This window comes from Crotalus tigris, unplaced genomic scaffold (assembly GCF_016545835.1).
Source record: "Crotalus tigris isolate CLP2741 ecotype Arizona unplaced genomic scaffold, ASM1654583v1 scf7180000018585.330925593:3314079, whole genome shotgun sequence".
Taxonomy (NCBI): domain Eukaryota; kingdom Metazoa; phylum Chordata; class Lepidosauria; order Squamata; family Viperidae; genus Crotalus; species Crotalus tigris.
In genome coordinates this window covers 2,201,032-2,213,736 of record NW_024097088.1, presented here as the reverse complement: position 1 = coordinate 2,213,736, position 12,705 = coordinate 2,201,032, and the positions used below count along the sequence as shown (strand labels likewise).

General features: G+C 44.6%; 1 protein-coding gene across 5 annotated transcripts in view; it reads left to right on the top strand.

Annotated features, from left to right (window-relative positions):
* The window catches only part of LOC120313171 (integrator complex subunit 6-like), a 30,242-nt gene extending 20,562 nt beyond the window's left edge, over positions 1 to 9,680 (top strand). For 4 of the 5 annotated variants that reach the window (XM_039354755.1, XM_039354754.1, XM_039354757.1 and 1 more), the window contains 6 exons: positions 96 to 219; positions 1,064 to 1,206; positions 1,360 to 1,591; positions 3,282 to 3,671; positions 5,723 to 5,816; positions 6,078 to 9,680. In XM_039354755.1, the coding sequence (XP_039210689.1) occupies positions 96 to 219; positions 1,064 to 1,206; positions 1,360 to 1,591; positions 3,282 to 3,671; positions 5,723 to 5,816; positions 6,078 to 6,177 (1,083 nt within the window). In that variant the 3' untranslated portion in view covers positions 6,178 to 9,680. The remainder of the gene's footprint in view (positions 1 to 95; positions 220 to 1,063; positions 1,207 to 1,359; positions 1,592 to 3,281; positions 3,672 to 5,722; positions 5,817 to 6,077) is intronic. The other variant, XR_005558075.1, reaches the window with a different exon arrangement.
* Positions 9,681 to 12,705: the final 3,025 nt, after the last annotated feature.

Here is a 12,705-nt window from a genome sequence, read left to right as displayed (position 1 = left end):
TGAGTTGGATGCCGGGTCTGAAGGAAGTGGACGCCTCCTGACTTTTCAGAAGTAAAACAGGACTTAAGCCCATTGTGTTCTTTGCCCAAACCCAGGATCTAAAACCACAGGCCTACCGCAATGCTTACGATATTCCTCGTCGCAGCCTTTTAGACCAACTGACCCGGATGAGAACTAACCTGTTGAAAACACACAAGTTTATTCTAGGCCAGGATGAAGGTAAGGATTCTCGTGGTTTGTTGGGCATGGGATGATCCCTTGGCTGGAGTGCTTTACGTCTGCCTCCAGATGACCCAGGTAGCCTCCGTTTGGTCTTTCCCAGACCTTGATAAAGGGTTGAACACGGAAGGCCACATATTTGCAAAGGAGGTGCTTTATCTCAGAGCTCAGGCCTGGGAGTAATTTGGAGGTGTGGCATTGTGGGTTATGTACAGTTTGAATTACAGAATGAGGATTCTTTTCCCCCTTGTTTTGGACTTGTTTTCCAGGTAATGTTTAATATTGGAAGTTGTAAATCAAGGCAACTCTTAAAGGAGAGCTTCCACTCACTAGCCTGAGATGCTGTCTGTCAGCTACAGAAGTAATCTTGGCTTTGAGCCCCAGTCTGCATTTTTCAGCATCTGGGGACCAAGACTTTTTAAAAATGGGAGGAAATGCCCACTGGAAAAAACCACCGATGTAACTGCTCATCAGCAGAAGAGTTAACCACTTAGACCAGGGGTCTTCAAACTTGGCCCTTTTATGACTTGTGGACTTCAACTCCCAGAATTCCTTAGCCAAGCGCAATTCATAAAAGGGCTAAGTTTGAAGACCCCTGACTCAGAAGGTTTTCTTTATAGTGGAGCTTGAGGCTAGGACGTTTGCAACTGTCCTTCCTCATTTGGGGAGCATCATGTTGAGAAAGAGGTATTGAAGGTGCTAACAATACATGGGTTTCTTGGATGCAGCTCTTCTCCAAAGGAGAAATTCTTATTGCAGCCATAAGATTTTTTTTCTTGGGGGGGGGGTTAGGGTTAAAAAATACGGATTCTGGCAAACGAGGTACCTGGCTCTTGTCTTGCAGATTGCCTTCACAGTGTTCCTGTAGCACAGATGGGGAACTACCAGGAATACCTCAAGATGATGCCTTCTCCCCTTCGAGAAATTGACCCAGACCAGCCCAAAAGGCTTCACACTTTCGGAAACCCTTTCAAGCAAGATAAAAAGGTAGGGGATGGGTGGGTGGGGGGCTGTATCCTCCCTGGCCCAACCCTGAGCTCCATCCCCTTTCTCCCATCCTCACCTGGTGGGGGAGTTGATGCAGGAGATACAGCCTGTTGTCCTTCGTGGGTGATGCTGATGGTGTTCTTTTCCTCTCAGGGAATGATGATCGACGAGGCGGATGAATTCGTCGCCGGTCCTCAGAACAAAGTCAAACGTCCAGGAGAGCCCAACACGCCGGCATCCCTGAAGAGAAGGCGCAGCATGTCCCCGCTCTTGAGACGGCCGCAGTCGCCGCCAGTGGTGGCTAACCACGTTGGCGGGAAAGGATCTGCCTTGGCTGCTGGGCCCTCATCCAACCCGAGTACTAAAACCACGCCAGCTTATAAAGGTATAAAGTCGCTTCTAGACAAGATGGGCGGCACCAAAATACGAAAGAAATAAATAAACTCAGTTGCCCAGATGCAAGAGTTTTGATCCTTTATTCTTTATGCCCTCCTGGCTGTAACCCTGCCCTGCTTGCCCAGAAGAAGGCCTGGGTGTCGCAGGGGCCAGATGAGGCAGGGAGATGCACCCTGGCCCCTCCTTGGAACTTCCACAAGAGAGACATGTACATATCATGTTTCCCCGATAATAAGACCCAAGCGGAAAATAAACCCTAGCATGATTTTTCAGGATGCTCGTAATATAAGCCCCAGTTAAGATTGTCAGCCAGACGGACGCATTTAGTACTGTATTTCCCCGCATATAAGCCCTAACCGGAAGATAAGCCCTAATGCGTCTTTCAGAGCAAAAATTAATATAAGACCTGGTCTTATTTTGGGGGGAAAACATGTACATACTAATGAAGATACTTTTGAAGGTGTAACATTTTCTGAATGAAAACACCTCTTTTTATGCGTGAAAAAAAATGTGTATCAGTGGGCTTTCTTGTGTTCACCAGCAGGTGGCTCAACTAATTCAGGTGTGCTCTGCAGGACAAAAGGAAGGGAAAGAGACTTACCTGGGCCAGCTTTTCAGGATGCCGTCCAAATCTGTGGAACAGCCTGTCCTACCAGTTTTGTGTTGATTTGGGATGTTTTTCTTCCTTGATCGGCTTGTTGTTGTCTGATGCTGGCCTTGCTTCTCTGGGTGTTGGATACTTGAACTTTTGACTTGGGGCTTAAAAATTTCCAGATTGGCAACCAGATTAATAAACTTTGCAAATAAGCTGTCGTTAAGGGATGCTTTCCAGCCCTCTCTAAGCAGTTTACAGAGTCAGCCTCTTGCCCCCCAATAATCTGGGTTCTCATTTTACCAACCTCGGAAGGATGGAAGGCTGACTCATCCTTGAGTCAGACAGGATCGAACTGATGGCAGCCTGCAGTCAGCAGAAGTAGCCTGCAGTACTGCGTTCTAACCACTGTGCCATTGTGGATATCTTTGCCGTACAGTTGCTGAGTTTTTTCCCCAGAAATCCTGGTGCAGTTAAAAGAAAGGGAATACAGGTAGTCCTTGATTTATGATCACAATTGAGCCCTAATTTTATGTTGCTAAGTGAGACATTTGTTAAGTGAGTTTTGCCTCATTTTACAACTTTACTCACCCCATTTGTTAACTGAATCACAGCAGCTGTTAAATTAGTAACAGTTGTTAAGTGAATCTGGCTTCCCCATTGACTTTGCTTGTCGGAAGGTCACAAAAGCAGATTGCATAACCCCAGGACACTGTGACCGTCATAAATATGAGTCAGTTATCAAGCATCCAAATATAAATCACATAACTGTGGGGATGCTGCAACGGTCATAAGTGTGAAAAACTGTCCTAAGTCACTTTTTTCAGTGGTGTTGTAACTTCGAACCATCACTAAATGAACCGTTGTAAGTCGAAGACTGCCTGTACCGTAGCGTGGAATTTTGTCACTTTTGTGTTGCTATGAATTTTGAATTCCAGGCTTCCTATACATTTGAAAGAAGATGTCTCGTTAAAGAGTTTGTCCCATCAGCTTTATTCCGTGTTTGGTTGGTGATTGTGAGCTTTGTAGCTTGAACTTTCAGTGTCTTCCATCTTTTGAAACTCAGTGCAGGACTTCTCTTTTACAGATACAAACAGCAATACGGTTCAAGATGGCAATGGTGAAAAGAAAGCCGAGAATTTCCAGCTGCTGGACAAACCAGGGGACGGACCTTTGGTGCATATTGTTCCTCCGTCCCCGGCTGCTGTGGTGGATGAAGACCTGCCAAACGATACGGACTCTTTGACCGGTGAACTGAATTGTGTTGGGGAAGATGGACTGGACCATAGACCTGTAGTCAATTCCCTCGTCAGGGGCCCTTTAAACTACAGTATATCCGCCGAAGACCAAAAACTGCTCGAGGAGCCAGCTTCTGGAACTGTGCCAAATTCAGTGAAAATAACATCCAATATGTTTGAAGGAAACAACGAAGTTATCAAAATCAAGGTTATGAAGGAAGTTCGGAAACCTGGGAGAAGTAAGTGACTGGAAAGATCAAAACTGGATGCAATATTCCAAGTATGACCTTACAATGCCTCGGTAAGGCCACACTTGGAATATTGCATCCAGTTTTGGTTGCCACATTATAAAAAAGATGTTGGGACTCTGGAAAGAGTGCAGAGAAGAGCAGCAAAGATGATTAGGGGACACTGGAGGCTAAAACATATGAAGAACTGTTGCTGGAATTGAGTATGTTGAGTTTAATGAAAAAAAAAAGGACTAGGGAAGACAGGATAGCAGTGTTCCGCTATCTAAGGGGTTACCACAAAGAAGAGGGGGATCAATTTATTCTCCAAAGCACCAGAAGGCAGGACAAAAAGCAACGGGTGGAAATTAATCAAGGAGAGAAGCACCCTGAAACTAAGGAGAAACTTCCTAACAGAACAGTTAATGAGTGGAACAGCTCTTCTCCAAAAGTTGTGGTTGTTCCATCATTGGAAGTTTTTAACAAGAGTTTGGACAGTCAATTGTCTGAAATGCTATAGGGTCTCCTATCCGAGCATGGGGTTGGACTAGAAGACCTCCAAGGTCCCTTCTAACTCTGTTATTCTTAAGAGACACACGGGTGGACTGCGTATGTTTCATCGCTCCTTCAAAACAACGAATTGGGAAGAAAATCTGTTCGCTTTAGCAGGCAGGGCATGGGGAGTGTTATATCTCCGTTATTACTGAAATTCTTAAGTTGTCCAGTCCGCACCCCTTATAAACCCATTCACCTAGAAGCAAAGTTGAGGTTTTTCAAGGTGAGTCTCTTGACAGTTTTTAGCATCAAGAATTCCTTTTCTGGCATGAGTATAAAGAATCTTAAAAGTATTGCAAAATATCCTCAAACACCCAATACGTAACACCTATCAAACGGAAAAATTTTTTTTTTTCCAAGTTCCTGTTTTAAGCCGTTGGGAGGAACTCGCGGGGGGAAAGGACATTAAATGCAACAGAAGAAAGACTGCTGCTTTTCGGAGAGTGATACATTAGAAGCCTAAGAGTTGGAAGGGATTTGAAAGGCCGCTAGTTCCAGCCCTTGCTTAGCACAGAACATGGCTAACGGGGGGCTCCACAGGAAGAGAACGCAACAGGTGTACCCAACTGTTCCACTGGCTGAAGCTTGTGCAGTCAGCTAACAGTTAGCCTGAACCACCTTGTAGCTTTATCTTGCAGGTTCTGTCCTAAATTCCTCTCCATGTGATACTCCTTCAGATATTTGAAGAATGTTTTTGGACCATCCCTTAGCCATCTCTTCTTCAGTAGGGTAAACTTTTCCAGATCCTTTAACTCAGGGCTCCCCAATCCCTGGGCCGGTCTGTGGCCCATCAGGAACTGGGCAAGTGAGCAAAGCCTTATCCACGCATGTGCGGGGTCCCCCCCCCCCAGTCCACGGAAAAACCACCCTCCACAAAACCAGTCCCTGGCGCCCAGAAGGTTGGGGGCTGCTTCTTTATTTTTAGCTCCTTCTTGAACAATGATGCTTCAATTGCGTGGATATGATTACTTCTGTTCATCACATTCTCATCATACACCAAGTAAATAAATAATGATGCTTAGAACTGGGTAATTGTTCCAAATCGGGTCTAACCAGGAGAAAACAATTCTGTGATGCAAATCTAATCTAAATCAACACGAGATTAGATGGGGTTGAACACAAGGTGCCTCTGAAGTTTGTCACCGTGGTGCTATAGATGACCATTTATGATTCAGTTGGTGTGAATCCATTCCATTGTGTCTTTCTGAATCATAGCGTTGGAAGGTTCAGGAGAGAGACTCCAATCCGTTTTCTTTTAAACATTTTTTTATTCTGCTTTTCGGCCAATGCTGGGAGCGATTTGTATATGTCCTCAGACTGCAGACACAGGACAGAAGGAGAACGGGCAGGAGTAGCTTGCCATTCTTGACGGTCTGAAAACTGAAAAGGAGAAGTGTTGGCTGGGTGGGAATTTTGGTAAGCTGGCTGGTGGCCGAGTTGGAATAAAAAGCTCTGATGGTCTTCCAGTTCTATCCTAATCTAACCCTCTGTCTTTTTTTAAATTGTAGATTATGAAAAAATCTTCTCTCTCCTAGAAGAAATACAAGGCCCTGTAGAAATTCAAAAATATTTCATTGAATTTGCTATCAAAGAAGCAACAAGGTGTGTATTAAGAAAACAGGAAGGCTTTGCTTACCGCCTGGCTTGTTTACTTATTTTGCAAATATTTCAAAGGTGCTCCGTTCTGTCGGGCTCCAAGGGGCCTCTGCTATTTCCCGAGAGATCGGAGCTCTTGGCCTCTGTCGGTGAATGTTATCTGTAGAAACACTAAGCTTTGTCTGTTCAGACATACAGGGGAAGAAGAGTGTGACGCCCTTAATAAATGGCCTCCCCCTCCCCTCCCCACCCCCTTTTTTCTTTTAGGTTTAAAAAACGGGTCTTAATTCAGCACTTAGAAAGAATACTAGAGGAAATAGAGTTCAGCAGCCTTCCCAACCGAATTAATCATGTCAACAGTAGATAATAAGAGCAGGAGCCGGCCGAAGGAACGGACGGGTCCGGGCGATGGAGTTTGCTGTGTCGTGGAGGAATGGAAGAGGATGTGGCAGCCGCTGCCCCTACCAGCCGGGTGGCTTTTCTGTTGGCGTCTCAGAAGAAGGGTGACGTGTTTATGCTCGCGCACCTCCTTCGCCGGACACCGGAGGAAATTGCCGCAGGAGGTGTGGCTTCCTCCCTCCCCACCCACCTTTGGAGGGCTGATCTGCCCCTGGGCCGAAGAAAGACACTCGGGGCCGCCCCCTGGTCCTGCAGGTGATGAGAATTTACTCATTTGAACCCTTGCTATAAGACACTTTAAAGGGCTGCCGTAGGCCACCGGGGTGAGTGGCACCCCGTTACCTCTGCACTTGTGTCGGAGCGATCCTTTGTCCTAGAAACAAAAGAAAAGGAAGGAGGAGGAGGAGGAGGAGGAGGAAAGGCCCTCCGTGGTGGTAGTGCGTCTTGTCGCTACAGGCACGAAGGTGAACCTTTCCCGCGAGAGCGGCTAGCCCACCCAGGCACGAGGTTGCAGGGTTAATTGGATTGAGAGGAAAGGCGCCGCTCGTCTGGGTTGAGGAGACGCTCTCGAGAGCCCCGGGACGGACGGACTGGCTGGCCGCCTGCTGCGGCTGCTGCTCCTGCGGTAGCCACTAAACAACCTACCTCAGTCTTCCTCTTCTTCTTCTTTTGTCTGCAGACGTTCTGCAAGCGCGTCCGAGGCTCCCCAGGTCCAGGCTTCAGTTCTCTTTCATCTTGGTGAGGAGGACGGAGACTCTTCTCGTGGACTTGGCTTTGGAGGCGCTTAAAGGAAACTTGGGGGTTTAGAAACAAAAGCCAGGAAAAAGAACTGCCCTTCCCGCCCTCCACATGAATTTTACTTTTTAAATGTTCATACGAGAAGCTATTTTGGACAGTGTTGTTTAACAGATCCTTACTTTGAGATATCAAATGCCGTGCGTGTGTGTACATAGAACATCTATACATATATATAAATATATCTATATATATGAGAGAATTTTTTGAGCACTTGTACATAATAAAAATCATTTTATGATTTTTCTAAGGAGTGCCTGATCTGAATGGGGAATGGTTTTATTAGCCTTCCAGTTGTCTGTGAAAAATGTGGTTGGAAAGGAGCAGACGGTGCCCCTCCTGAGTCTCTTTTCTCATTGTTGAACCGAACTGCCTCAAGGTTGTCTTGCTGTGGTGCTCTGTCCACCTGCCTTGAAGCAGGCCTAAGCGGGCGACTTTTGTCCCGGGGTGAGTAGGATTGTCCCTTTAGACTTCAGCCTGTCCCATCCAGCTCCAACTTGCGTTTGCTGAGCTATGTATCTGCTTTTGGGGGGAAGAGTTTTTGTGCGATTGCTGAACAAAAAGGGAGTGATGTGCTCCAGAGGCTTCAGCTTGGGCCAGTTGCAGACAACTGGGAATTGGCATCCCAAACAACTGGAGACAACCTGCTAGCCACCCCTCTTGTCCAGATAAGGGAGCGATTGGGCTGATGGTAAAAGAGGCAGGTCTGGTGACTTCACAAGTGTAACCAGCCCGGGCTGTGGGATGCTCACGCCTGCATCCGTCTTGACTTGGGGGAGAAAGCTGGCTGGTTTAAGTTTTGTAGCTGCAATTTGGAAACTTGAGCATCAAGGCTGATTTCCCCCAACCCTTTCTGGCTTTGCAGAAGGGGGGGGGGATGATTCTGTGCGAGCAGTCAGCAAGCAGGTGCACACGCGCAGCTCCATTTGCGCAAGTGGCTAGCAAGTGCATCCATCACTCACGAAAGGAGTGTGCACTCGCCTGTTGCTCACACCGTGGGGATGCCGCACACGCTCGCCCACTTCAACGGCCCGGTTCTGAATGGCTTGTGGGCTGAGGGATCCCTAACATAGATTACCTTTCTTCCACTGTTTAGAGCACAGGCTGAAGAACTGTCTGCTTTTGCTCCACTGACTTCAGTCACAAGGATAACTAGAAACATCGTGTCCTGGGGAAGTCTAGATGTTTAAATCTGGTTGTCACTTCCAGTAGTTCATCGCAGGATAATAAGAATTAACTGGACGTAGGTGTTGCTCAGAACTGAAAGATTGTGTTGCATCAGCTAGGTTTTACTACAAAGGTACAGTACCTGACAGCTGCAGGCAAAAAAGTCAGATTGCATGCAAAAACTATTGATTATATTGGCAGGCCTGGTTCCAGCCTTAAATCGAGGCAAATTTTTCCCTGCAGACGTCGAAAGAAAGTAGCACAATGATCCTGAGAGTACTAAAAATAAAACCCAGTTCTGATTTGTGTAGTATCTCCAGGGAGAGGAAAGCTGGCTTGTGATTGCCAGAGGTGGGGTGCAACAGCTCTGGCAATTTCATCCAGTGCAGCCAAGAATACATTGATCAAGCAAGGCTGTTTTCAGAAATATTGGAAACTTTTCGAAGCGGGCATTTTCAATTTTATGTTCCCCTGAATTAGGCCCGTTGATCCCTTAACGCACCTCAATTGTGGGACTGTAATTAAGGGCTTATTTACAGATGCCAGAAAGACAGGAGGTGGCAAAGCCTTGTATTAACTGAAAGCATAGTCATTTCCCTTTTTCTTGAACTAAGGCGTATAATGAACCAGTTTAGGAGCCCAAAAATTGATCAGTCTTTTTTTTTTCTAAGTACTTTCACCTCTCCCTTCAGAGAAATCCATAATCCTTTAGATTTAAGAACCCATTTCACAAGTTTACATCACCAGTAAAAAAATATTGCATCTGCAAAAATAATTCTTACTCTGTTTTGGAATAACATTAGTTCTTTATTGGACATTGCAAGAGCAAAAAGGGAAACAAAATTTGCACATTTGTAACAACCATGGATAGTGAAAGGGAACCTGTTCATTTCTTGCAAGTTTAAGAGACCCAGAAGGTGCTTGAACAGAGTGCAAAATCCATAACAAATACACAAAACGACTGACTTCGGAGAAAGACTGCCATTTTGTAGCAAAATTTGCAAGTTCTTGGCAAAACTGGACCCCGATTAGGGTCAGGAGAAAGAACAAACAAGGACCCCAGCTTGGAACAGTGTATACTAAAACAGCAAACACTGTATTTTATAGAGCTGTTTTGGATGTCACAATCCCTATTAACTGCCCACTTCATTGTTTTGAATTTTGGGCTGGAGAATGTTATTAGATACAAAACTGAATTAAAAACCTGCTAGAAGAAACAATCACCCAGAAAGGAGCAGGAGACAGAATAGCCAATGGGCAGCTATTTTAACACCAGAATATTAGGAGGAAGATGACCAACAGAGCTACGCAACCGCCTTATACATGTCTGACAAGTTTCACCTAAAAAAAGAATGCAAGGCTAAGGCTGAGCTTAATTCAAAGGAAGGACCACAGTATTGAATCAATTGGCACCGGTGCCAGATTTTGAAAGGCCAATATCTATCACAGTCAAGTCTGGAGTTGATTCTTTGGCCAGAGCACGGCTTCTCTGGCAAGATAAAAAAAAAACCTCTTGGGTTCAAGCAGTTTCTGTACGTTGTTTTCCTGCCCTGGAGTAGTTGTCATCTAAGGGAAAGATCCTATCCCGTGATCTGTAAAGTGCATGCATTTTATTTTAATCACGAGCACATCCGACTTGTCACCCACTCAGAGTCCGACTTTCGTCCCCGGAAACGCACGGGGCAATGCTCTTGAAGACAAGACATTCAACTTCTCTACATCTTTAGTTGCTAGTTTTGAAATAGGTTACATTCTGTGAAAAATCAAGCTTGGAGCAAACTTATTGAACTGAAGGGAACTTGGAGCATCCCAAATATTGCAAGGTGGGTAAATCTGGAAGAAGCCTGGTGATCCAATACAATTAGGTTTGAAAACGTAGCACAGTGGAAAAATGAGTTGAACGTGTTCTCTTGCTCGAACAAGAACACTGCCTTTATCCTGTTTTTAAAAGCACACGAGAGTGGGAGCTAAATCAAAAGGCACTATCAAAAACCGAAATCATTGCAAGACAATCCAAGTCTATTCCGTCTGCAAACTTTGCATGCTGTCAAACTACTTTTTTCCTCCCTAAGTCAGTCTTCCCCATCTGCCTGTCACCTCGCATGTTTTAGACTACCATTTCCATCCACTTAAGCCTTTTCACCGAAGGAATCGTAGTCTTTCAATCCAGCTCCTCTTGGCTACAAGCTATATGGATGACGACGTGATATAAGTAAAGAACTTGATGACAGAAGTGAATGGATTACAGCTGACCTGGCCATTGTGACTTCTCAAAAAGCACACACTTTTTATAATCTCTGAGCATTTCGGGGAACTTGCAGTCAATGGCTAATAATCAAGTCCATACCCCTTTGGCAAAATCTTGGCTAAATTCCTACTTGTAAAAGATTAATCTTGACTGGCTCTGCGAGGAGATATTCTACACAGAGCACCAATAAACGAGATGCAGAAATTACCACGTGTGGAAGGAGAGTTACGAGACAGCAAAGCAGACAAGCCACCCGCAACTATTTTACTGTTGAACAAAATAATACAACATATCCTTTTCTGTGCTTATTAAAATCATCTGCACTTGGTGATACAGATTTTGATAATTCAGAAGTGAGTTAACCATAGTGCTTTAATGAAAGGTAAAATGCATATTGCACTGCATAATTTTAGCAGTAACTTTCACTGTTTGCCAATTCACAATTTAGTTGTCATGACCAGTGTTCAAAAGTCCTTTTAATATATTTTAATAGATTCATGTATGAGCGTGCATGTGTGTGTGGATACACATGCACGCACACACATACTATAAAGCCTGGAAGATCAATATAAATACTGCTCCAGAAATTTTTAAAAAAGTGTTTATATCCAGCTCCAATATTACAACTCAGTGTCCTATTTTTAGAATCGTCTATAAAAAACTTTTAACGGTGGAGAGGTTCAAGTTTTTGCAACTTCAGTGATGTGCTGGATGACAAAGCATCCTGGCTGGAGGAAGAATGGACAGTGTCTGGGGACTGGAATAACACTCTACCCCGGTGATTAAATACATAAAAGGATGGATGGTTCCTTAATGTGTCAAATGTCCTAAAACAAAAGGAAAACGGGAGAGAATGGAATTAACATTGAATCAGAACAGTTACTGTAGTCGGCAAGCAGACAATAATTTCAGAGAGAATTTTAGACACTGGTATTTTAGACAATGAATTTTAGGCATTGGTATTAACAAATATCATGGTCACACGTAATTTAAATCTTACCTGTTTCTTCCCCTGCAAGGGAGTAGTGGCAGCAAGATAAAACATTACTGCCATATCCCAAGCAGCAGAGAAAAAAAATTCAGAACCACTGCTAAGCAACATTTGGACCAAGAACACGCGTGCCTACAGAGATGGTGGATTCTCTACCTATGGGAGGTTCTAAGGCTGGAGAACCATCTCTCAAGGACGGTTTAATTAGTTTGCTTGCATACTGCAGAGGGCTGGACCTTATGATCCCTTCCCACTGTACAATCCTACAACTGATTTTCCCCATGCCCTTTGTCAGCCTTGACAAGTTCTGACACTTACACAACCATTGCAGAATTGGCCTTGCTTCAAGATCTGTGCAAACTCAACTCGTTAGCTTAGGCTTGCTATTAATCGCGATACAGTATGTTATTTCCCCAAACTTCTGCTGGCTGTTATTTCATTCCTAAGGCCATCAGCCTCAAGCCCTCCCTAAAAGGGCCGAGGAGGGCAGTGCACACTTGGCAAATGAGCTTTTTTTGCTTCACGCATTCTGAGAAGCTAACCTGTAAATGAAGCCAAGCCAGACGGATGGGTTAGTGGAAAAGGGGAGAAAAACAACAGCACGAGACTCACTCCAAAATGTCCTAAATTCTTGTTCTCAGAAGAACAAGAATAATAAGTAATAGCAGCAGCCCTACATTCAAGGAAAGCTTTCTGGTTTAAAGTTTCATATCATTCAGTCAAAATGTCACCATTTTTCATGAAAAGTGACCTGTGCACTGCTTCTTCACTACCATCACCCCTTTTGCCACTGACTAAACAACCTTTGAGAGAGCTCATTCTTGTTAATAGTCTTTTCCTCACAGGTTCAACATGCGCTTCTCGCATGTGCCTACAATATAGCTCCCATAACCAATTCCCCTGGCAGAACTATTCTGAGGGGGGGGGGAAGCACCAAGAGGAGGCCCCATATGATCCTCTCTCAGAGGAAGACACTGAGCAGAGTCTTTTATCTCCCCTGGCATTATTTGTTGGCATCTAGGCCAACAACACTTTGTTTTCCCGTTCGAGCAGAAGAGTAAGAGTCCCCTCCTACTTAGCCTGAAATAGCAAGAAAACATCCAGGAGACAAGCAATTATAATAAGTAGCAATCGAGGAGGAAAGAGAAAGGAACATACTTATTTTTTAGCTCTGAAGTAGCGTCCATATCTTTAAATTCTCCTGCAATATGAACAATCCCGTAACAGGTAACTGCAAAGGCCAGCAGAGTTTGAAGAACAATCTATAAACAGATGAAAAATGACAGCTGAGTGTT